The following is a 25,490-nucleotide window of genomic DNA, read 5'->3' as shown; positions in this document are numbered from 1 at the left end:
TGAAATATGCACGCTAGACAAGCCAGCTTGCGTTCCAAAACAAAGTGCTAAAGTTCTATTTTGGACGATGCATCAATTGCTATGAATTCAATGAACGCATAACATTTTGTGAAACATTGTATTTTAACGGATGGGCACGCCGTTCAAAACAACATCCACAATGCATTGCGAACCCGGAACAGGAAGACAACATCTCCATCAGCTGACCGCGGTGTGCAATATCTCGCAGGATTTTCTCATTTTGCGCAGTAAATTCTTTCTTTTCCAAGTACAAGCCTACGCCATGTTACGACCAAAGGCACTGACGCAGGTTCTGAGCCAAGCGAACACAAACGGAGTCCAGAGCACGCTGTAAGTGCAGCTAGCCTCCTTTACCGCCACATGCTAACATGCTAACATGCTAACATGCTTGTTTGAAAAGTCGCTTCAGTAAATAATCTCAACTTTGCTCTTTGACTCCGCTACTAACTCCACATGGAATAAGACTTGTTTTGCCAGCCGTTTCTCGGAACATCTTTTTCTAATACTTTCTAAAGATGTTCTTTTACTACTTGTACTCTCCCTGACTGCACTAGTCTTTTATATCCATCCGATTATTCATCCTAGCTATTTGAAAATCATAAGTTGTCTTGTTGTGTATTTTAAAACACATTTCCCACATTGGATCACCCTTAATTGTTACACAAGTGAAAAATAAGTTGATTCATTAAACCATATTTTCTTTAACTATTTGTATTCTACAAATAGTGGATTAAAAAAACAAATAGGTGAAAGGTAACGAGAGAAAGTTGCAGTTTTGACTCTGATTACATAAAGGTGCCATGCAGACTGTTTTTACTGAAAAAATAATCATGAATCAAAATCAATGCTGTTATTGTACATAGAACTATTCAAGGCTCTGAATAATTTACATCAACAATTCCAATTCGAAATATTTTTGTGGAAAATATTGCATATTTTGTGTGTTTGCCATTTAAAAACAATGTTTTATTAGACAATAAGGGCATTATGTCATGTGTACACTAGACTGCATATTCAAGTGTTTATGTTGGTCTAGTGCACTGGACTGCATATTCAAGTGTATGGTGGTCTAGTACACTAGACTGCATATATGTACACTAGACTGCATATTCAAGTGTATGGTGGTCTAGTACACTAGACTGCATATTCAAGTCTATGGTGGTCTAGTACACTAGACTGCATATTCAAGTCTATGGTGGTCTAGTACACTAGACTGCATATTCAAGTGTATGGTGGTCTAGTACACTAGACTTCATATTCAAGTGTATGGTGGTCATGTGTACACTAGACTGCATATTCCATTTGTATGATGGTCTAGTACACTAGACTGCATATTCAAGTGTATGGTGGTCTAGTACACTAGACTGCATATTCAAGTGTATGGTGGTCTAGTACACTAGACTGCATATTCAAGTGTATGGTGGTCTAGTACACTAGACTGCATATTCATGTGTATGGTGGTCATGTGTACACTAGACTGCATATTCAAGTGTATGATGGTCTAGTACACTAGACTGCATATTCAAGTGTATGGTGGTCTAGTACACTAGACTGCATATTCAAGTGTATGATGGTCTAGTACACTAGACTGCATATTCAAGTCTATGGTGGTCTAGTACACTAGACTGCATATTCAAGTGTATGATGGTCTAGTACACTAGACTGCATATTCAAGTGTATGGTGGTCTAGTACACTAGACTGCATATTCAAGTGTATGGTGGTCTAGTACACTAGACTGCATATTCAAGTGTATGGTGGTCTAGTACACTAGACTGCATATTCAAGTGTATGGTGGTCTAGTACACTAGACTCCATATTCAAGTGTATGGTGGTCATGTGTACACTAGACTGCATATTCAAGTGTATGGTGGTCTAGTACACTAGACTGCATATTCAAGTGTATGGTGGTCTAGTACACTAGACTGCATATTCATGTGTATGGTGGTCATGTGTACACTAGACTGCATATTCAAGTGTATGATGGTCTAGTACACTAGACTGCATATTCAAGTGTATGGTGGTCTAGTACACTAGACTGCATATTCAAGTGTATGGTGGTCATGTGTACACTAGAATGCATATTCAAGTGTATGATGGTCTAGTACACTAGAATGCATATTCAAGTGTATGATGGTCTAGTACACTAGACTGCATATTCAAGTGTATGGTGGTCTAGTACACTAGACTGTATATTCAAGTGTATGATGGTCATGTGTACACGAGACTGCCTATTTTCAAATCATCATTTCCAACACTGCATAATCCTGGATTTTTAATAAATATTTGTGATTAAAAACCTCCCCATAAGTCAGCTTTCCCTCCGAAAATCGGCCATTTTTCCCCAGAAAATCCATATAATTGACTAAGTTGGTAGTAATGATGCCATAACCTGGTGTCTTCTAAGAGCAGCTCTGGTGGCCAATGGTCCTTTTGGAAGAAGTGTGCACAATGTGCCACCTTCATCCTTTGATGCTTGCTCATAAAATGTCTGCAGAGTTTTGCAGATCCACTGTATTGTCACAATTTGTGCATAGAACCACTTTAACTTTCCACTTTGGTCAGTTTACTGAACAACGAAGGCTCCTTGCTGGCGTACTCCGGCTACGGCGACACGGACGCTCGGGTCACCGCCGCCATCGCCAGCAACATCTGGGCGGCGTACGACAAGAACGGCCACCAAGCTTTCAATGAAGACAAGCTGAAGTTCATTCTAATGGACTGCATGGTAAGAGACAAAGCATTCGTACAAGATCATGTCATAAGTTGAGCCATTGTCAGGAGGGAAGGGTGGCCATCACTCGTGTGGCCAACCTGCTTCTGTGCATGTACGCCAAGGAGACGGTGGGCTTTGGGATGCTCAAAGCCAAGGTGAGACTTTTATCACAGGAGTTGTCATCCATCCAGGACCGCCATCAACACCATCTTCTTCTTTTGCAGGCAGAGGCTCTGGTGGAGTACCTGGAAGAACCGCTCACCCAAGTGGCCGCATCTTAGTAGTCTATCCTTCGTAAAGTGCAGCTTTTAAAGCAATAAACTCCATGTCATTGTAGCTTTTGCTATAGTTGCCTTTTTTCTTTGTTTATATATATATATATATATATATATATATATATACACACATACATATATATACACATACATATATATATGTGTGTATGTATATATATATATATGTTGTCATACATTTATATGTATATATATATATATATATATATATATATATATGTTGTCATACCTGTATATGTATGTATGTATATATATATATATATACTGTATATATATAATATATATATATGTTGTCATACCTGTATATGTATGTATGTGTGTATTATTTCTCCCTTGGGTTGGAAGTTGCAAAGCAAGGTTGCTTGCATGAACAAAGGCACTCTGGTAAAACAGGAAGTGATCAATGGGAGAGACACTCTAACGGCCAATGAGGCAACAGTATCAACAATCACGTTTGTTGTCTCGCTGTTGATTCTATGCTTGCAGTGAGAAGTGAAAGTACAAATCAGTGCTGCAGAGAGTAAAGAAATTGTGGCTAAAAGAGGAAAAGTCTCCTCGTCAGTATTGCAGTTGTTTTTTTGTTTTTTTTTCAAAAGGTGCCGTAGTCCTTAGTCGCTCTCACCTTTTCAGGCTTGGTGTGCTCTCTGTTGGGGTGTATGGAAACAACAGCTAGGAACTAAAGTTCAGGACTGAGTAAATAACAAGTGTGCTGCTCAGAAAGAACAGTCAATAATAATTACAGCTTAACATAAATACATTGTCATACATAGATAAGCATAACAGACCAAATTGAAATGTTGCACAGCTTTAACTTCCTGGCACCCAACTAGTTTTTCTGCATGTTTACATGTTTTGTTATTTTTGCTCCTTCATGTTTTATTTTTGCTCCTGACATTTTAAATTCCATCGTTCTTATTTCATATATTTTTCCCCTGTTTCTTATTTTGCATAAGTCATTAAGAATATAAGTAATTATCAATATTAAGTGATATGAAAGACTGAGTGATACAGTTTTAAATGGTAAATGGGTTGTACTTGTATTGTGCTTTTCTCCCCCTTTTTAAGGAGCCCAAAGCTCTTTGACAGTATTTCCAAAAAGATCATTGATAGACTGTATATTATTCTAACTTATAAGGCAAAGCGAAGTTGTGGATGTTTTGTTTAGTTAGCTGAGTTTTTTTCGTTATCTTGAATTGGTTGTGACATCTCTCATATGCCACATGGTAGACCTGCATCACTTACTATTTTGTTGTTGTCGGCGGCGGCGCTAAGCCTTCTGGGTAATCTAGTATATAAGTATTTAACAACACAAAGTCATCCTCGTATACTTGTATTTGTATATTTACTAATCCAGGGCAAGGAAATGAAGAAGTCTTTTTTGCAATGGTGACCCAGCAAAGAGGCAGCATGTAAATGTTAGAGATGTTGAAGTGTAATGACAACCTCTCCTCATACCTCATTTACCAACAAAAGTACTTTTAATCAGTTCACAAATGCTGGTGACCTGCAGGGGTAAATGTGTTCCAACACAAATGAATGTGTAAGATGGACAAACACTTTTCAGGCATAAAACACACAGCCTGGTGTTTTTCTTTCTCTAGTCCCAGAAGCCTACTATTAGTTCCCACTTCGAAATGTGCTGTGTGCTCGCTCGGCCCGTCTGTCCCATTTCAAAAGCCAATGTGGCCCCTGAGCCAAAAGGTTTGCCTTAAGTTGATCTAATGATCCAAGCTTTGATCAAGAAAATAAATCAAAGTTATTTTTAAGAGAGAATAAACTTGAGGGGAGATCTAAAGGGGGAAAAAAGTTTATATTGTATTTGTTTAAGAAATTAAAATTGTTAAAAAAGGCCCCCGCATTTTCCGTGTGTGGCCCTCTGTGTTTAATGTTCATTTCCATTTATGCAATTGCTTTTTATTCCAGTTCATTCCTCAAAGACATTCCAATAAACCTTCTACATGCAGTACTTTATTCTCGCCAGCAGAGGGCGCCTGTTGTCAGATTATATTTTTACAGGGGAAAATAGTAAAGAAGTAAGACAAAAGATCAAATGTTGTAGCTAATATTTAATAGTGATATACTTAGGTCCCAATAATGTAAAGCTGGCAGAAAGTTTACTCTTTTAATATAAATATCCGTTTTTGCTTGCTTTTTATTCCAGTACATTCCTCACAGACTTACCATTTATTGATTGATTGAAACTTTTATTAGTAGATTGCACAGTACAGTACATGTTCTGTACAATTGATCACTAAATGGTAACACCCCAATAAGTTTTTCAACTTGTTTAAGTCTGGGTCCACGTTAATCAATTCATGGTAATCAACCTTCTGCATGCAGTACTTTATTCCCGCCAGCAGGGAGCGCCTGACCAACCCTTCCACTTCACCTGCTGGCCCCTCCCACCTGATCGACCTGCCTCAGCCTGAAGACACGCCCCCCGTGCTGAGGCCAGCCGCTCCCAGGCCTGCAAACAACATGTCGTGCACCCAGGAAGACTCCGACTAGTGACGTCTGCTGCTCTGTGAGGAGGAGAAGAAGAAGAAGAAGAAGTGGATGGATGCAACATGGGTTCAGACGAGGCCTACAATTTTGTCTTCAAGGGTGAGTCAGGTTGTTCTACTTCCAAAAACGTTCCGGCCTTCCTGGGTCTTGACCTTGTTTAATCATTCCATGTCCGCGCTGACATTGTGGCCAACAAGACCACCCTTGTCCTCGCTCTCACCTGGCTATGATCCATGACATCTTGACAAAACTCACCTGGCTATGATCGATGACATCTTGACAAAACTCACCTGGCTATGATCAATAACATCTTGACAAAACTCACCTGGCTATGATCAATGACATCTTGACAAAACTCACCTGGCTATGATCGATAACATCTTGACAAAACTCACCTGGCTATGATCAATAACATCTTGACAAAACTCACCTGGCTATGATCGATAACATCTTGACAAAACTCACCTGGCTATGATCAATAACATCTTGACAAAACTCACCTGGCTATGATCAATGACATCTTGACAAAACTCACCTGGCTATGATCAATGACATCTTGACAAAACTCACCTGGCTATGATCAATAACATCTTGACAAAACTCACCTGGCTATGATCGATGACATCTTGACAAAACTCACCTGGCTATGATCAATGACATCTTGACAAAAGTCACCTGGCTATGATCGATGACATCTTGACAAAACTCACCTGGCTATGATCAATAACATCTTGACAAAACTCACCTGGCTATGATCAATGACATCTAGACAAAAGTCACCTGGCTATGATCAATAACATCTTGACAAAACTCACCTGGCTATGATCAATAACATCTTGACAAAAGTCACCTGGCTATGATCAATGACATCTTGACAAACTATTTCTCAGACAAAAGGATACTTTAGCAGCAAGAAGACAACAAATCATGTAAATGTCACTTGGAGGTTTTTTACTCTTTAGTCATTTGAGTCATTCCTCTAACTTTGTGCATCAATCATCAACACACTTCAATTATTCATGCAATTTGTTTTGAACGTACAGATGTGGACATCAATGATCACATCAATGTCAGTCAGCACATCAATGATCAGATCAATGTCAGTCATCACATCAATGATCAGATCAATGTCAGTCAGCACATCAATGATCACATCAATGTCAGTCATCACATCAATGATCAGATCAATGTCAGTCATCACGTCAATGTCAGTCATCACATCAATGTCAGTCATCAGATCAATGTCAGTCATCACATCAATGTCAGTCATCAGATCAATGTCAGTCATCACATCAATGTCAGTCATCACATCAATGTCAGTCATCAGATCAATGTCAGTCATCAGATCAATGTATTGGTCATTGATCAGATGGATGCTTAGGTCAATGATGAGATGAATGTCAGTCCTCAGATGGATGCTTAGGTCAATGATGAGGTGAATGTCAGTCCTCAGATGGATGCTTAGGTGAATGATGAGATGAATGTCAGTCCTCAGATGGATGCTTAGGTGAATGATGAGATCAATGTCAGTCCTCAGATGGATGCTTAGGTCAATGATGAGATGAATGTCAGTCCTCAGATGGATGCTTAGGTCAATGATGAGATGAATGTCAGTCCTCAGATGGATGCTTAGGTCAATGATGAGATGAATGTCAGTCCTCAGATGGATGCATGGGTCAATGATGAGGTGAATGTCAGTCCTCAGATGGATGCTTAGGTCAATGATGAGGTGAATGTCAGTCCTCAGATGGATGCTTAGGTCAATGATGAGATGAATGTCAGTCCTCAGATGGATGCTTAGGTCAATGATGAGGTGAATGTCAGTCCTCAGATGGATGCTTAGGTGAATGATGAGATGAATGTCAGTCCTCAGATGGATGCATGGGTCAATGATGAGGTGAATGTCAGTCCTCAGATGGATGCTTAGGTCAATGATGAGGTGAATGTCAGTCCTCAGATGGATGCTTAGGTCAATGATGAGATGAATGTCAGTCCTCAGATGGATGCATGGGTCAATGATGAGGTGAATGTCAGTCCTCAGATGGATGCTTAGGTCAATGATGAGGTGAATGTCAGTCCTCAGATGGATGCTTAGGTCAATGATGAGATGAATGTCAGTCCTCAGATGGATGCTTAGGTCAATGATGAGGTGAATGTCAGTCCTCAGATGGATGCTTAGGTCAATGATGAGATGAATGTCAGTCCTCAGATGGATGCTTAGGTCAATGATGAGATGAATGTCAGTCCTCAGATGGATGCTTAGGTCAATGATGAGATGAATGTCAGTCCTCAGATGGATGCTTAGGTCAATGATGAGATGAATGTCAGTCCTCAGATGGATGCATGGGTCAATGATGAGGTGAATGTCAGTCCTCAGATGGATGCTTAGGTGAATGATGAGATGAATGTCAGTCCTCAGATGGATGCTTAGGTCAATGATGAGGTGAATGTCAGTCCTCAGATGGATGCTTAGGTGAATGATGAGATGAATGTCAGTCCTCAGATGGATGCTTAGGTCAATGATGAGATGAATGTCAGTCCTCAGATGGATGCTTAGGTCAATGATGAGATGAATGTCAGTCCTCAGATGGATGCTTAGGTGAATGATGAGATGAATGTCAGTCCTCAGATGGATGCTTAGGTGAATGATGAGATCAATGTCGGTCCTCAGATGGATGCTTAGGTGAATGATGAGATGAATGTCAGTCCTCAGATGGATGCTTAGGTGAATGATGAGATGAATGTCAGTCCTCAGATGGATGCTTAGGTGAATGATGAGATCAATGTCAGTCCTCAGATGGATGCTTAGGTCAATGATGAGATGAATGTCAGTCCTCAGATGGATGCTTAGGTGAATGATGAGATCAATGTCAGTCCTCAGATGGATGCTTAGGTGAATGATGAGATCAATGTCAGTCCTCAGATGGATGCTTAGGTCAATGATGAGATGAATGTCAGTCCTCAGATGGATGCTTAGGTGAATGATGAGATGAATGTCAGTCCTCAGATGGATGCTTAGGTGAATGATGAGATGAATGTCAGTCCTCAGATGGATGCTTAGGTGAATGATGAGATCAATGTCAGTCCTCAGATGGATGCTTAGGTCAATGATGAGATGAATGTCAGTCCTCAGATGGATGCTTAGGTGAATGATGAGATGAATGTCAGTCCTCAGATGGATGCTTAGGTGAATGATGAGATGAATGTCAGTCCTCAGATGGATGCTTAGGTCAATGATGAGATGAATGTCAGTCCTCAGATGGATGCTTAGGTCAATGATGAGATGAATGTCAGTCCTCAGATGGATGCTTAGGTGAATGATGAGATGAATGTCAGTCCTCAGATGGATGCTTAGGTGAATGATGAGATCAATGTCAGTCCTCAGATGGATGCTTAGGTCAATGATGAGATGAATGTCAGTCCTCAGATGGATGCTTAGGTGAATGATGAGATGAATGTCAGTCCTCAGATGGATGCTTAGGTGAATGATGAGATGAATGTCAGTCCTCAGATGGATGCTTAGGTCAATGATGAGATGAATGTCAGTCCTCAGATGGATGCTTAGGTGAATGATGAGATCAATGTCGGTCCTCAGATGGATGCTTAGGTGAATGATGAGATGAATGTCAGTCCTCAGATGGATGCTTAGGTGAATGATGAGATGAATGTCAGTCCTCAGATGGATGCTTAGGTGAATGATGAGATCAATGTCAGTCCTCAGATGGATGCTTAGGTCAATGATGAGATGAATGTCAGTCCTCAGATGGATGCTTAGGTGAATGATGAGATCAATGTCAGTCCTCAGATGGATGCTTAGGTCAATGATGAGATGAATGTCAGTCCTCAGATGGATGCTTAGGTGAATGATGAGATGAATGTCAGTCCTCAGATGGATGCTTAGGTGAATGATGAGATGAATGTCAGTCCTCAGATGGATGCTTAGGTCAATGATGAGATGAATGTCAGTCCTCAGATGGATGCTTAGGTGAATGATGAGATCAATGTCAGTCCTCAGATGGATGCTTAGGTCAATGATGAGATGAATGTCAGTCCTCAGATGGATGCTTAGGTGAATGATGAGATCAATGTCAGTCCTCAGATGGATGCTTAGGTCAATGATGAGATCAATGTCAGTCCTCAGATGGCTAGCACGGCTAGTGTGTGATATCAAAACAATGCAAGTGTGTCAGAGCCAAGCAGTCAAAAACAACTAAGAAATATCTGCCACTGAAAAATGTGTAAAGCCAATAAAGCTACTGCTGTGAACATCTTCAATGTAAATTATGTCAGATGTCTGGCTAATGATTGCTTTGACAGTATTGTTGACAGTCATGTACAGTGACATACAGTATGTTGACAGTCATGTACAGTGACATACAGTATGTTGACAGTCATGTACAGTGACATACAGTATGTTGACAGTCATGTACAGTGACATACAGTATGTTGACAGTCATGTACAGTGACATACAGTATGTTGACAGTCATGTACAGTGACATACAGTATTGTTGACAGTCATGTACAGTGACATACAGTATGTTGACAGTCATGTACAGTGACATACAGTATGTTGACAGTCATGTACAGTGACATACAGTGTTGTTGACAGTCATGTACAGTGACATACAGTATTGTTGACAGTCATGTACAGTGACATACAGTATGTTGACAGTCATGTACAGTGACATACAGTGTTGTTGACAGTCATGTACAGTGACATACAGTATGTTGACAGTCATGTACAGTGACATACAGTATGTTGACAGTCATGTACAGTGACATTCAGTGTTGTTGACAGTCATGTACAGTGACATACAGTATTGTTGACAGTCATGTACAGTGACATACAGTATGTTGACAGTCATGTACAGTGACATACAGTATTGTTGACAGTCATGTACAGTGACATACAGTATGCTGACAGTCATGTACAGTGACATACAGTATGTTGACAGTCATGTACAGTGACATACAGTATGTTGACAGTCATGTACAGTGACATACAGTATTGTTGACAGTCATGTACAGTGACATACAGTATGTTGACAGTCATGTACAGTGACATACAGTATTGTTGACAGTCATGTACAGTGACATACAGTATGTTGACAGTCATGTACAGTGACATACAGTATTGTTGACAGTCATGTACAGTGACTTACAGTATGTTGACAGTCATGTACAGTGACATACAGTATGTTGACAGTCATGTACAGTGACACACAGTATGTTGACAGTCATGTACAGTGACACACAGTATGTTGACAGTCATGTACAGTGACATACAGTATGTTGACAGTCATGTACAGTGACATACAGTATTGTTGACAGTCATGTACAGTGACATACAGTATGTTGACAGTCATGTACAGTGACATACAGTATGTTGACAGTCATGTACAGTGACATACAGTATTGTTGACAGTCATGTACAGTGACATACAGTATGTTGACAGTCATGTACAGTGACATACAGTATTGTTGACAGTCATGTACAGTGACATACAGTATGTTGACAGTCATGTACAGTGACATACAGTATGTTGACAGTCATGTACAGTGACATACAGTATTGTTGACAGTCATGTACAGTGACATACAGTATTGTTGACAGTCATGTACAGTGACATACAGTATTGTTGACAGTCATGTACAGTGACATACAGTATTGTTGACAGTCATGTACAGTGACATACAGTATGTTGACAGTCATGTACAGTGACATGCAGTATGTTGACAGTCATGTACAGTGACATACAGTATGTTGACAGTCATGTACAGTGACATACAGTATGTTGACAGTCATGTACAGTGACATACAGTATTGTTGACAGTCATGTACAGTGACATACAGTATGTTGACAGTCATGTACAGTGACATACAGTATTGTTGACAGTCATGTACAGTGACATACAGTATTGTTGACAGTCATGTACAGTGACATACAGTATGTTGACAGTCATGTACAGTGACATACAGTATGTTGACAGTCATGTACAGTGACATACAGTATGTTGACAGTCATGTACAGTGACATACAGTATGTTGACAGTCATGTACAGTGACATACAGTATTGTTGACAGTCATTTACAGTGACATACAGTATGTTGACAGTCATGTACAGTGACATACAGTATTGTTGACAGTCATTTACAGTGACATACAGTATGTTGACAGTCATGTGCAGTGACATACAGTATGTTGACAGTCATGTGCAGTGACATACAGTATTGTTGACAGTCATGTGCAGTGACATACAGTATGTTGACAGTCATGTACAGTGACATACAGTATGTTGACAGTCATGTACAGTGACATACAGTATGTTGACAGTCATTTACAGTGACATACAGTATGTTGACAGCAGGGTGTCCTTAGTGCGGCCTGCAGCATGTTGTCGGGGACAAGAGAAACAGTGAAAATGTAAGAAAAAAGATTCAAAGAAGGAAATGTAATGCCATTTTCTAAGTAATACTGTAAGTAATAATAATATTGTTAGTTTCCTATAACACAACATTGTATATTACAAATATGTACAGTACAGGCCAATGTTTTCTTTATTTTCATGGCTATTTACGTTGTAGATTGTCACATCAAAGCTATGACACCTGTGGAGTGAAAAGCATTTCAGGTGACTACCTCTTCAAGCTCATGGAGAGAATGCCAAGAGTGTGCAAAGCAGTAATAAGAGCAAAGGATGGCTATTTTGAAGAAACTAGAATATAATTCAGTTATTCTGTTGTGAAGTACATAACTCCACATGTGTTCATTCATAGTTTTGATGTGACAATGTACTATGTAAATAGTCATGGAAATAAAGAAAACACACATTGAATGAGGACAAGTTGTGTCCAAACTCTTGGCCTGTACTGTATAGAATATCTTAATGAGCTTTTTTTTAAACAATACAAATATGTAAATGGCCCCCACACACTTGGACTTCTCAGTGTGGACACCCACCATCTAAAAATGTGAGAAACTCTCAAATAAAAAATAAAATAAGTTTAGTTAGTCAGTTAATTAATTAAATAATAAAAAGTATCACTAAGTTGTAACTGAACATTAATATTTTTGTGCAGGCAGAATTTTTGACACACCAGGGCAATGTTTTTCAACCACTGTGTCGCGATATCGTCTGGTTTGCCGCAGGAGATGATGTAATTTCACCTAATTGGGTTCGAAATATTTTCAGCAAACCAGTAATTATAATTTGCAAATGTGTCCTTGTTGAGTGTGTGATCTGTCTAGAGCTCGGCAGAATCCCCGTGTAATACTCTTACATATCAGTAGGTGGCAGCAGGTAGCTAATTGCATTGTAAATGTTGGGATCATGGTTTGTCGTGATCACAATATGCAGGAGGCAGCGTGTAGGTAAAAAAGGTATTTAACACTTCAACCAAAAATAAACAAAAGGTGAGTGCCACTAAAAAAAGGCATTGAAGCTTAGGGAAGACTGTCCAAAATAAAAATAAAACTGAACTGGCTGCAAAGTAAACAAAAACAAAATGCTGGACGACAGCAAAGACTTACAGTACAGAGTCAAACAACTTGCACTGAGCCTAGTCTATAAAATCCACTACACCTCCCTGATACCGAAGTACATGTCAAATTACTTCCTTAACGTAAATGACCACCATAACCCCAACACCAGGGGGAGCTCCACAAACCACGTTAAACCCAGATTTCGATCTAACAAAGGTCTTAACTCATTCTCTTTCTATGCCACATCAATGTGGAATGCACTCCCAACAGGTATAAAAGTAAGTGCATCTCTATCCTCCTTCAAAAGCGCTCTAAAACAACACCTCCAGGCAACTTCAACTCTAGACTAACACCCTCCCCCCTCCCCAGATTGTAAATAATCTAATGTATATACTTGTTCTTATGCTATGTGAACTGACTATGTTCTCTGCTGGCTGTACATATCCTACTAAGTCACACCTACACTCTTTCAATGTCCATTTCTCACACATGATACCATTGTTGATGACTGAAGTTCTGATATCAACCAAAGCTCCTCATCCCACCCCCGGATTGTAAATAATGTCAATAATTCAATGTATATACTATGATGATGAACTTGTGTGATGACTGTATTATGTTGATAGTATATATTTGTACCATGAATTGATGAAGGTGGACCCCGACTTAAACAAGTTGAACAACTTATTGGGGTGTTAGCATTTAGTGGTAACACCCAGAAAGTACATCCGTACATGACAATCAAGCATGTCCCCACAAAGAAGGATAGCATCTGCACAACTTCAATAATCTTGATTGCAAAGTAGATGTGGGGAATAGCCTTCAAAGGAGACATGAAAGTGCTACAGGAAAATACCAACAAAACAGGAAAAGCCACCTAACTAGGAGCGCAAGACAGGAAGTAAAAGACTACACACAGGAAAAGAGCAAAAAAGTGCAAATAAGTCAAGGTGTGACATGACAAGTGGTGACAGTACACCTACTTTGAGACAAGAGCTATAGTCATGCATGCTTGCTTATGCTTTAAAGTCATATCCAACATTTGAGAGGACCACTTTTTATTGTCGATATCGGCTGCTGACTTTCATTTTTTGATGTTTTCTGCTGGTGGTCGTGCCTCAGAATTTTGTCAATGAATAAAATGTGCCTTGGCTCAGAAAAGGTTGAAAAACAGTGCAATAGGTAGTGCAGGCACACAAATCTGTTGTTATTAGCATCGTTATTCTCTTCTTACAGGGGAAACATGCTCAAAATGTGTTGTTATCATTATTATTCTCTTCTTACAGGGGAAACATGCTCCAAATGTGTTGTTATTATCATTATTCTCTTCTTACTGGGGAATCATGCTCAAAATGTGTAGTTATCATTATTATTCTCTTCTTACAGGGGAAACATGCTCAAAATTTGTTGCTATTATCATTATTATTCTCTTCTTACAGGGGAAACATGCTCAAAATGTGTTGTTATCATTATTATTCTCTTCTTACAGGGGAAACATGCTCAAAATGTGTTGTTATTATCATTATTATTCTCTTCTTACAGGGGAAACATGCTCAAAATGTGTTGTTATTATCATTATTATTCTCTTCTTACAGGGGAAACATGCTCAAAATGTGTTGTTATTATCATTATTATTCTCTTCTTACTGGGGAAACATGCTCAAAATGTGTTGTTATTATCATTACCTTACTCAGTGGCCTAGTGTCCGCCCTGAGATGCGTAGGTCGTGAGTTCAAATTCCGGCCGAGTCATACCAAAGACTATAAAAATGGGATCCATTGCCTCCCTGCTTGGCACTCAGCATTAAGGGTTGGAATTGGGGGTTAAATCACCATAAATGATTCCCGGGCGCGGCACCCCTGCTGCCCACTGCTCCCCTCACCTCCCAGGGGGTGAACAAGGGTGATGGGTCAAATGCAGAGAATAATTTCACCACACTTAGTGTGTGTGTGACAATCATTGCTACTTTAACTTTAACGGCGTGGCGCAGTGGAAGAGTGGCCGTGCGCAACCTGAGGGTCCCGGGTTCAAATCCCACCTAGTACCAACCTCGTCACGTCCGTTGTGTCCTGAGCAAGACACTTCACCCTTGCTCCTGATGGGTGCTGGTTGGCGCCTTGCATGGCAGCTCCCTCCATCAGTGTGTGAATGTGTGTGTGAATGTGGAAGTAGAGTCAAAGCGCTTTGAGTACCTTGAAGGTAGAAAAGTGCTATACAAGTACAACCCATTTATTATTATTCTCTTCTTACAAGGGAAACATGCTCAAAATGTAAGAGAAGAAATGGAATGGAATGAGTGAAAGCTGAGATGTTGTATCTAATATTTATATCACCTATAATGTCAAGCTGACACTAACTTTTCTTTTTAATATGTACAATATCCCTTTTTGCGTGGTTTTTTTTTCGATAAAAAGATTTCAAAATGGCCCCCGCATACTTTCACTGCAGCAATTTACAGTAAATGCAGAGCTGTGGGATTCCTTCCAAAACGCCTTGAAAGGAAGAGCATTGTCTGATGCACTTCCTGTTTGACCAGTAACGTCCTCAACGCCGCTTCTTCTACAATTATAAACCGGATTGCTTTGTGCGTGGAATTCAAACCTGTAAGAAGTGTGCTCTCCCTCCCCTTCAGTGCAGGTAAGCTACACCTTGGTCTTGACCACTCCCCCTCTGTCACGTGACACAAACACCTTGGTGGTGACCACTCCCCCTCTGTCACATGACACAAACACCTTGGTGGTGACCACTCCCCCTCTGTCACATGACACAAACACCTTGGTGGTGACCACTCCCCTGATGTCACATGACACAAACACCTTGGTGGTGACCACTCCCCCTCTGTCACATGACACAAACACCTTGGTGGTGACCACTCCCCTGATGTCACATGACACAAACACCTTGGTGGTGACCACTCCCCCTCTGTCACATGACACAAACACCTTGGTGGTGACCACTCCCCTGATGTCACATGACACAAACACCTTGGTGGTGACCACTCCCCTGATGTCACATGACACAAACACCTTGGTGGTGACCACTCCCCCTTTGTCACGTGACACAAACACCTTGGTGGTGACCACTCCCCCTGATGTCACGTGACACAAACACCTTGGTGGTGACCACTCCCCCTGATGTCACATGACACAAACACCTTGGTGGTGACCACTCCCCCTCTGTCACATGACACAAACACCTTGGTGGTGACCACTCCCCTGATGTCACATGACACAAACACCTTGGTGGTGACCACTCCCCCTCTGTCACATGACACAAACACCTTGGTGGTGACCACTCCCCTGATGTCACATGACACAAACACCTTGGTGGTGACCACTCCCCCTCTGTCACATGACACAAACACCTTGGTGGTGACCACTCCCCTGATGTCACATGACACAAACACCTTGGTGGTGACCACTCCCCTGATGTCACATGACACAAACACCTTGGTGGTGACCACTCCCCCTTTGTCACGTGACACAAACACCTTGGTGGTGACCACTCCCCTGATGTCACATGACACAAACACCTTGGTGGTGACCACTCCCCCTCTGTCACATGACACAAACACCTTGGTGGTGACCACTCCCCTGATGTCACATGACACAAACACCTTGGTGGTGACCACTCCCCCTCTGTCACATGACACAAACACCTTGGTGGTGACCACTCCCCCTCTGTCACGTGACACAAACACCTTGGTGGTGACCACTCCCCCTCTGTCACATGACACAAACACCTTGGTGGTGACCACTCCCCTGATGTCACATGACACAAACACCTTGGTGGTGACCACTCCCCTGATGTCACATGACACAAACACCTTGGTGGTGACCACTCCCCTGATGTCACATGACACAAACACCTTGGTGGTGACCACTCCCCTGATGTCACATGACACAAACACCTTGGTGGTGACCACTCCCCCTTTGTCACGTGACACAAACACCTTGGTGGTGACCACTCCCCTGATGTCACATGACACAAACACCTTGGTGGTGACCACTCCCCCTCTGTCACATGACACAAACACCTTGGTGGTGACCACTCCCCTGATGTCACATGACACAAACACCTTGGTGGTGACCACTCCCCCTTTGTCACGTGACACAAACACCTTGGTGGTGACCACTCCCCTGATGTCACATGACACAAACACCTTGGTGGTGACCACTCCCCCTCTGTCACATGACACAAACACCTTGGTGGTGACCACTCCCCTGATGTCACATGACACAAACACCTTGGTGGTGACCACTCCCCTGATGTCACATGACACAAACACCTTGGTGGTGACCACTCCCCTGATGTCACATGACACAAACACCTTGGTGGTGACCACTCCCCTGATGTCACATGACACAAACACCTTGGTGGTGACCACTCCCCCTCTGTCACATGACACAAACACCTTGGTGGTGACCACTCCCCCTCTGTCACATGACACAAACACCTTGGTGGTGACCACTCCCCTGATGTCACATGACACAAACACCTTGGTGGTGACCACTCCCCTGATGTCACATGACACAAACACCTTGGTGGTGACCACTCCCCTGATGTCACATGACACAAACACCTTGGTGGTGACCACTCCCCCTCTGTCACATGACACAAACACCTTGGTGGTGAGCACTCCCCTGATGTCACATGACACAAACACCTTGGTGGTGACCACTCCCCTGATGTCACGTGACACAAACACCTTGGTGGTGAGCACTCCCCTGATGTCACATGACACAAACACCTTGGTGGTGACCACTCCCCTGATGTCACATGACACAAACACCTTGGTGGTGACCACTCCCCTGATGTCACATGACACAAACACCTTGGTGGTGACCACTCCCCTGATGTCACATGACACAAACACCTTGGTGGTGACCACTCCCCCTTTGTCACGTGACACAAACACCTTGGTGGTGACCACTCCCCCCTTTGTCACGTGACACAAACACCTTGGTGGTGACCACTCCCCTGATGTCACATGACACAAACACCTTGGTGGTGACCACTCCCCCTCTGTCACATGACACAAACACCTTGGTGGTGACCACTCCCCTGATGTCACATGACACAAACACCTTGGTGGTGACCACTCCCCTGATGTCACATGACACAAACACCTTGGTGGTGACCACTCCCCTGATGTCACATGACACAAACACCTTGGTGGTGACCACTCCCCTGATGTCACATGACACAAACACCTTGGTGGTGAGCACTCCCCTGATGTCACATGACACAAACACCTTGGTGGTGACCACTCCCCTGATGTCACGTGACACAAACACCTTGGTGGTGACCACTCCCCTGATGTCACATGACACAAACACCTTGGTGGTGAGCACTCCCCTGATGTCACATGACACAAACACCTTGGTGGTGACCACTCCCCTGATGTCACATGACACAAACACCTTGGTGGTGACCACTCCCCTGATGTCACATGACACAAACACCTTGGTGGTGACCACTCCCCTGATGTCACATGACACAAACACCTTGGTGGTGACCACTCCCCTGATGTCACATGACACAAACACCTTGGTGGTGAGCACTCCCCTGATGTCACATGACACAAACACCTTGGTGGTGACCACTCCCCTGATGTCACGTGACACAAACACCTTGGTGGTGACCACTCCCCCTCTGTCACATGACACAAACACCTTGGTGGTGACCACTCCCCCTCTGTCACATGACACAAACACCTTGGTGGTGACCACTCCCCTGATGTCACATGACACAAACACCTTGGTGGTGACCACTCCCCTGATGTCACATGACACAAACACCTTGGTGGTGACCACTCCCCCTCTGTCACATGACACAAACACCTTGGTGGTGACCACTCCCCTGATGTCACATGACACAAACACCTTGGTGGTGACCACTCCCCCTCTGTCACATGACACAAACACCTTGGTGGTGACCACTCCCCTGATGTCACATGACACAAACACCTTGGTGGTGACCACTCCCCCTCTGTCACATGACACAAACACCTTGGTGGTGAGCACCTCCTGTGTCACGTGACTTGAAGCATTTGATACTGAAAACAAATGTCAATAAATAATGATACTTTTAAATTGATCCGCAAAATTATGTACACTTTGTAAACCTACAAAACAAAAATAAACACAATATTTTGGGCTTTTTTTTTTGGTTAGTTTTTGTCTGATGCACTTCCTGTTTGACCAGTAACGTCCTCAACGCCGCTTCTTCTACAATTATAAACCGGATTGCTTTGTGCGTGGAATTCAAACCTGTAAGAAGTGTGCTCTCCCTCCCCTTCAGTGCAGGTAAGCTACACCTTGGTCTTGACCACTCCCCCTGATGTCACGTGACACAAACACCTTGGTGGTGACCACTCCCCTGATGTCACATGACACAAACACCTTGGTGGTGACCACTCCCCCTCTGTCACATGACACAAACACCTTGGTGGTGACCACTCCCCTGATGTCACATGACACAAACACCTTGGTGGTGACCACTCCCCCTCTGTCACATGACACAAACACCTTGGTGGTGACCACTCCCCTGATGTCACATGACACAAACACCTTGGTGGTGACCACTCCCCTGATGTCACATGACACAAACACCTTGGTGGTGACCACTCCCCCTTTGTCACGTGACACAAACACCTTGGTGGTGACCACTCCCCCTGATGTCACGTGACACAAACACCTTGGTGGTGACCACTCCCCTGATGTCACATGACACAAACACCTTGGTGGTGACCACTCCCCCTCTGTCACATGACACAAACACCTTGGTGGTGACCACTCCCCTGATGTCACATGACACAAACACCTTGGTGGTGACCACTCCCCCTCTGTCACATGACACAAACACCTTGGTGGTGACCACTCCCCTGATGTCACATGACACAAACACCTTGGTGGTGACCACTCCCCCTCTGTCACATGACACAAACACCTTGGTGGTGACCACTCCCCTGATGTCACATGACACAAACACCTTGGTGGTGACCACTCCCCTGATGTCACATGACACAAACACCTTGGTGGTGACCACTCCCCCTTTGTCACGTGACACAAACACCTTGGTGGTGACCACTCCCCTGATGTCACATGACACAAACACCTTGGTGGTGAGCACTCCCCCTCTGTCACATGACACAAACACCTTGGTGGTGACCACTCCCCTGATGTCACATGACACAAACACCTTGGTGGTGACCACTCCCCTGATGTCACATGACACAAACACCTTGGTGGTGACCACTCCCCCTCTGTCACATGACACAAACACCTTGGTGGTGACCACTCCCCTGATGTCACATGACACAAACACCTTGGTGGTGACCACTCCCCTGATGTCACATGACACAAACACCTTGGTGGTGAGCACTCCCCTGATGTCACATGACACAAACACCTTGGTGGTGACCACTCCCCTGATGTCACGTGACACAAACACCTTGGTGGTGACCACTCCCCCTCTGTCACATGACACAAACACCTTGGTGGTGACCACTCCCCTGATGTCACATGACACAAACACCTTGGTGGTGACCACTCCCCCTCTGTCACATGACACAAACACCTTGGTGGTGACCACTCCCCTGATGTCACATGACACAAACACCTTGGTGGTGACCACTCCCCTGATGTCACATGACACAAACACCTTGGTGGTGACCACTCCCCCTCTGTCACATGACACAAACACCTTGGTGGTGACCACTCCCCTGATGTCACATGACACAAACACCTTGGTGGTGAGCACTCCCCTGATGTCACATGACACAAACACCTTGGTGGTGACCACTCCCCCTGATGTCACGTGACACAAACACCTTGGTGGTGACCACTCCCCTGATGTCACATGACACAAACACCTTGGTGGTGACCACTCCCCCTCTGTCACATGACACAAACACCTTGGTGGTGACCACTCCCCTGATGTCACATGACACAAACACCTTGGTGGTGACCACTCCCCCTCTGTCACATGACACAAACACCTTGGTGGTGACCACTCCCCTGATGTCACATGACACAAACACCTTGGTGGTGACCACTCCCCCTCTGTCACATGACACAAACACCTTGGTGGTGACCACTCCCCTGATGTCACATGACACAAACACCTTGGTGGTGACCACTCCCCTGATGTCACATGACACAAACACCTTGGTGGTGACCACTCCCCCTTTGTCACGTGACACAAACACCTTGGTGGTGACCACTCCCCTGATGTCACATGACACAAACACCTTGGTGGTGACCACTCCCCCTCTGTCACATGACACAAACACCTTGGTGGTGACCACTCCCCTGATGTCACATGACACAAACACCTTGGTGGTGACCACTCCCCTGATGTCACATGACACAAACACCTTGGTGGTGAGCACTCCCCTGATGTCACATGACACAAACACCTTGGTGGTGACCACTCCCCTGATGTCACATGACACAAACACCTTGGTGGTGACCACTCCCCTGATGTCACATGACACAAACACCTTGGTGGTGACCACTCCCCTGATGTCACATGACACAAACACCTTGGTGGTGACCACTCCCCTGATGTCACATGACACAAACACCTTGGTGGTGAGCACTCCCCTGATGTCACATGACACAAACACCTTGGTGGTGACCACTCCCCTGATGTCACGTGACACAAACACCTTGGTGGTGACCACTCCCCCTCTGTCACATGACACAAACACCTTGGTGGTGACCACTCCCCCTCTGTCACATGACACAAACACCTTGGTGGTGACCACTCCCCTGATGTCACATGACACAAACACCTTGGTGGTGACCACTCCCCTGATGTCACATGACACAAACACCTTGGTGGTGACCACTCCCCCTCTGTCACATGACACAAACACCTTGGTGGTGACCACTCCCCTGATGTCACATGACACAAACACCTTGGTGGTGACCACTCCCCCTCTGTCACATGACACAAACACCTTGGTGGTGACCACTCCCCTGATGTCACATGACACAAACACCTTGGTGGTGACCACTCCCCCTCTGTCACATGACACAAACACCTTGGTGGTGAGCACCTCCTGTGTCACGTGACTTGAAGCATTTGATACTGAAAACAAATGTCAATAAATAATGATACTTTTAAATTGATCCGCAAAATTATGTACACTTTGTAAACCTACAAAACAAAAATAAACACAATATTTTGGGCTTTTTTTTTGGTTAGTTTTTGTCTGATGCACTTCCTGTTTGACCAGTAACGTCCTCAACGCCGCTTCTTCTACAATTATAAACCGGATTGCTTTGTGCGTGGAATTCAAACCTGTAAGAAGTGTGCTCTCCCTCCCCTTCAGTGCAGGTAAGCTACACCTTGGTCTTGACCACTCCCCCTGATGTCACGTGACACAAACACCTTGGTGGTGACCACTCCCCTGATGTCACATGACACAAACACCTTGGTGGTGACCACTCCCCCTCTGTCACATGACACAAACACCTTGGTGGTGACCACTCCCCTGATGTCACATGACACAAACACCTTGGTGGTGACCACTCCCCCTCTGTCACATGACACAAACACCTTGGTGGTGACCACTCCCCTGATGTCACATGACACAAACACCTTGGTGGTGACCACTCCCCTGATGTCACATGACACAAACACCTTGGTGGTGACCACTCCCCCTTTGTCACGTGACACAAACACCTTGGTGGTGACCACTCCCCCTGATGTCACGTGACACAAACACCTTGGTGGTGACCACTCCCCTGATGTCACATGACACAAACACCTTGGTGGTGACCACTCCCCCTCTGTCACATGACACAAACACCTTGGTGGTGACCACTCCCCTGATGTCACATGACACAAACACCTTGGTGGTGACCACTCCCCCTCTGTCACATGACACAAACACCTTGGTGGTGACCACTCCCCTGATGTCACATGACACAAACACCTTGGTGGTGACCACTCCCCCTCTGTCACATGACACAAACACCTTGGTGGTGACCACTCCCCTGATGTCACATGACACAAACACCTTGGTGGTGACCACTCCCCTGATGTCACATGACACAAACACCTTGGTGGTGACCACTCCCCCTTTGTCACGTGACACAAACACCTTGGTGGTGACCACTCCCCTGATGTCACATGACACAAACACCTTGGTGGTGAGCACTCCCCCTCTGTCACATGACACAAACACCTTGGTGGTGACCACTCCCCTGATGTCACATGACACAAACACCTTGGTGGTGACCACTCCCCTGATGTCACATGACACAAACACCTTGGTGGTGACCACTCCCCCTCTGTCACATGACACAAACACCTTGGTGGTGACCACTCCCCTGATGTCACATGACACAAACACCTTGGTGGTGACCACTCCCCTGATGTCACATGACACAAACACCTTGGTGGTGACCACTCCCCCTCTGTCACATGACACAAACACCTTGGTGGTGACCACTCCCCTGATGTCACATGACACAAACACCTTGGTGGTGAGCACTCCCCTGATGTCACATGACACAAACACCTTGGTGGTGACCACTCCCCTGATGTCACGTGACACAAACACCTTGGTGGTGACCACTCCCCCTCTGTCACATGACACAAACACCTTGGTGGTGACCACTCCCCTGATGTCACATGACACAAACACCTTGGTGGTGACCACTCCCCCTCTGTCACATGACACAAACACCTTGGTGGTGACCACTCCCCTGATGTCACATGACACAAACACCTTGGTGGTGACCACTCCCCTGATGTCACATGACACAAACACCTTGGTGGTGACCACTCCCCCTCTGTCACATGACACAAACACCTTGGTGGTGACCACTCCCCTGATGTCACATGACACAAACACCTTGGTGGTGACCACTCCCCTGATGTCACATGACACAAACACCTTGGTGGTGAGCACTCCCCTGATGTCACATGACACAAACACCTTGGTGGTGACCACTCCCCCTGATGTCACGTGACACAAACACCTTGGTGGTGACCACTCCCCTGATGTCACATGACACAAACACCTTGGTGGTGACCACTCCCCCTCTGTCACATGACACAAACACCTTGGTGGTGACCACTCCCCTGATGTCACATGACACAAACACCTTGGTGGTGACCACTCCCCCTCTGTCACATGACACAAACACCTTGGTGGTGACCACTCCCCTGATGTCACATGACACAAACACCTTGGTGGTGACCACTCCCCCTCTGTCACATGACACAAACACCTTGGTGGTGACCACTCCCCTGATGTCACATGACACAAACACCTTGGTGGTGACCACTCCCCTGATGTCACATGACACAAACACCTTGGTGGTGACCACTCCCCCTTTGTCACGTGACACAAACACCTTGGTGGTGACCACTCCCCTGATGTCACATGACACAAACACCTTGGTGGTGACCACTCCCCCTCTGTCACATGACACAAACACCTTGGTGGTGACCACTCCCCTGATGTCACATGACACAAACACCTTGGTGGTGACCACTCCCCTGATGTCACATGACACAAACACCTTGGTGGTGAGCACTCCCCTGATGTCACATGACACAAACACCTTGGTGGTGACCACTCCCCTGATGTCACATGACACAAACACCTTGGTGGTGACCACTCCCCTGATGTCACATGACACAAACACCTTGGTGGTGACCACTCCCCTGATGTCACATGACACAAACACCTTGGTGGTGACCACTCCCCTGATGTCACATGACACAAACACCTTGGTGGTGAGCACTCCCCTGATGTCACATGACACAAACACCTTGGTGGTGACCACTCCCCTGATGTCACGTGACACAAACACCTTGGTGGTGACCACTCCCCCTCTGTCACATGACACAAACACCTTGGTGGTGACCACTCCCCCTCTGTCACATGACACAAACACCTTGGTGGTGACCACTCCCCTGATGTCACATGACACAAACACCTTGGTGGTGACCACTCCCCTGATGTCACATGACACAAACACCTTGGTGGTGACCACTCCCCTGATGTCACATGACACAAACACCTTGGTGGTGACCACTCCCCTGATGTCACATGACACAAACACCTTGGTGGTGACCACTCCCCTGATGTCACATGACACAAACACCTTGGTGGTGACCACTCCCCTGATGTCACATGACACAAACACCTTGGTGGTGACCACTCCCCCTCTGTCACATGACACAAACACCTTGGTGGTGAGCACTCCCCTGATGTCACATGACACAAACACCTTGGTGGTGACCACTCCCCTGATGTCACGTGACACAAACACCTTGGTGGTGAGCACTCCCCTGATGTCACATGACACAAACACCTTGGTGGTGACCACTCCCCTGATGTCACATGACACAAACACCTTGGTGGTGACCACTCCCCTGATGTCACATGACACAAACACCTTGGTGGTGACCACTCCCCTGATGTCACATGACACAAACACCT

At 44.6% G+C, this 25,490-nt stretch overlaps 2 protein-coding genes across 2 annotated transcripts in view; both read left to right on the top strand.

Annotated features, from left to right (window-relative positions):
* Window positions 1–145: 145 nt before the first annotated feature.
* LOC133562409 (ragulator complex protein LAMTOR2-like) lies at window positions 146–3,071 on the top strand. The gene is made up of 4 exons (XM_061916590.1): window positions 146–351; window positions 2,585–2,747; window positions 2,801–2,890; window positions 2,960–3,071. The coding sequence occupies exons 1-4, from the start codon at window positions 161–163 to the stop codon at window positions 3,014–3,016; spliced, it is 501 nt and encodes a 166-aa protein (XP_061772574.1). The 5' UTR covers window positions 146–160; the 3' UTR covers window positions 3,017–3,071.
* A 1,850-nt stretch (window positions 3,072–4,921) lies between these two features.
* LOC133562408 (ras-related protein Rab-25-like) overlaps window positions 4,922–25,490 on the top strand; it is a 54,110-nt gene continuing 33,541 nt past the window's right edge. The window contains exon 1 of the mRNA XM_061916589.1: window positions 4,922–5,632. Within this exon, the coding sequence (XP_061772573.1) occupies window positions 5,596–5,632 (37 nt within the window). The 5' untranslated portion in view covers window positions 4,922–5,595. The remainder of the gene's footprint in view (window positions 5,633–25,490) is intronic.

This window comes from Nerophis ophidion, linkage group LG11 (assembly GCF_033978795.1).
Source record: "Nerophis ophidion isolate RoL-2023_Sa linkage group LG11, RoL_Noph_v1.0, whole genome shotgun sequence".
Lineage (NCBI taxonomy): Eukaryota > Metazoa > Chordata > Actinopteri > Syngnathiformes > Syngnathidae > Nerophis > Nerophis ophidion.
The sequence above is the reverse complement of the archived record's forward strand: the minus strand, read 5'-3'. Positions and strand labels throughout refer to the sequence as shown.

Excerpts from the sequence above, each read along its gene's own strand:
- LOC133562409 (XM_061916590.1), top strand. The coding sequence starts at position 161 with ATGCATTGCGAACCCGGAACAGGAAGACAACATCTCCATCAGCTGACC. Across the intron at positions 352-2,584 it reads AACGGAGTCCAGAGCACGCT|TTTACTGAACAACGAAGGCT; the intron begins GTAAGTGCAGCT and ends CACTTTGGTCAG. Across the intron at positions 2,891-2,959 it reads TTGGGATGCTCAAAGCCAAG|GCAGAGGCTCTGGTGGAGTA; the intron begins GTGAGACTTTTA and ends CTTCTTTTGCAG.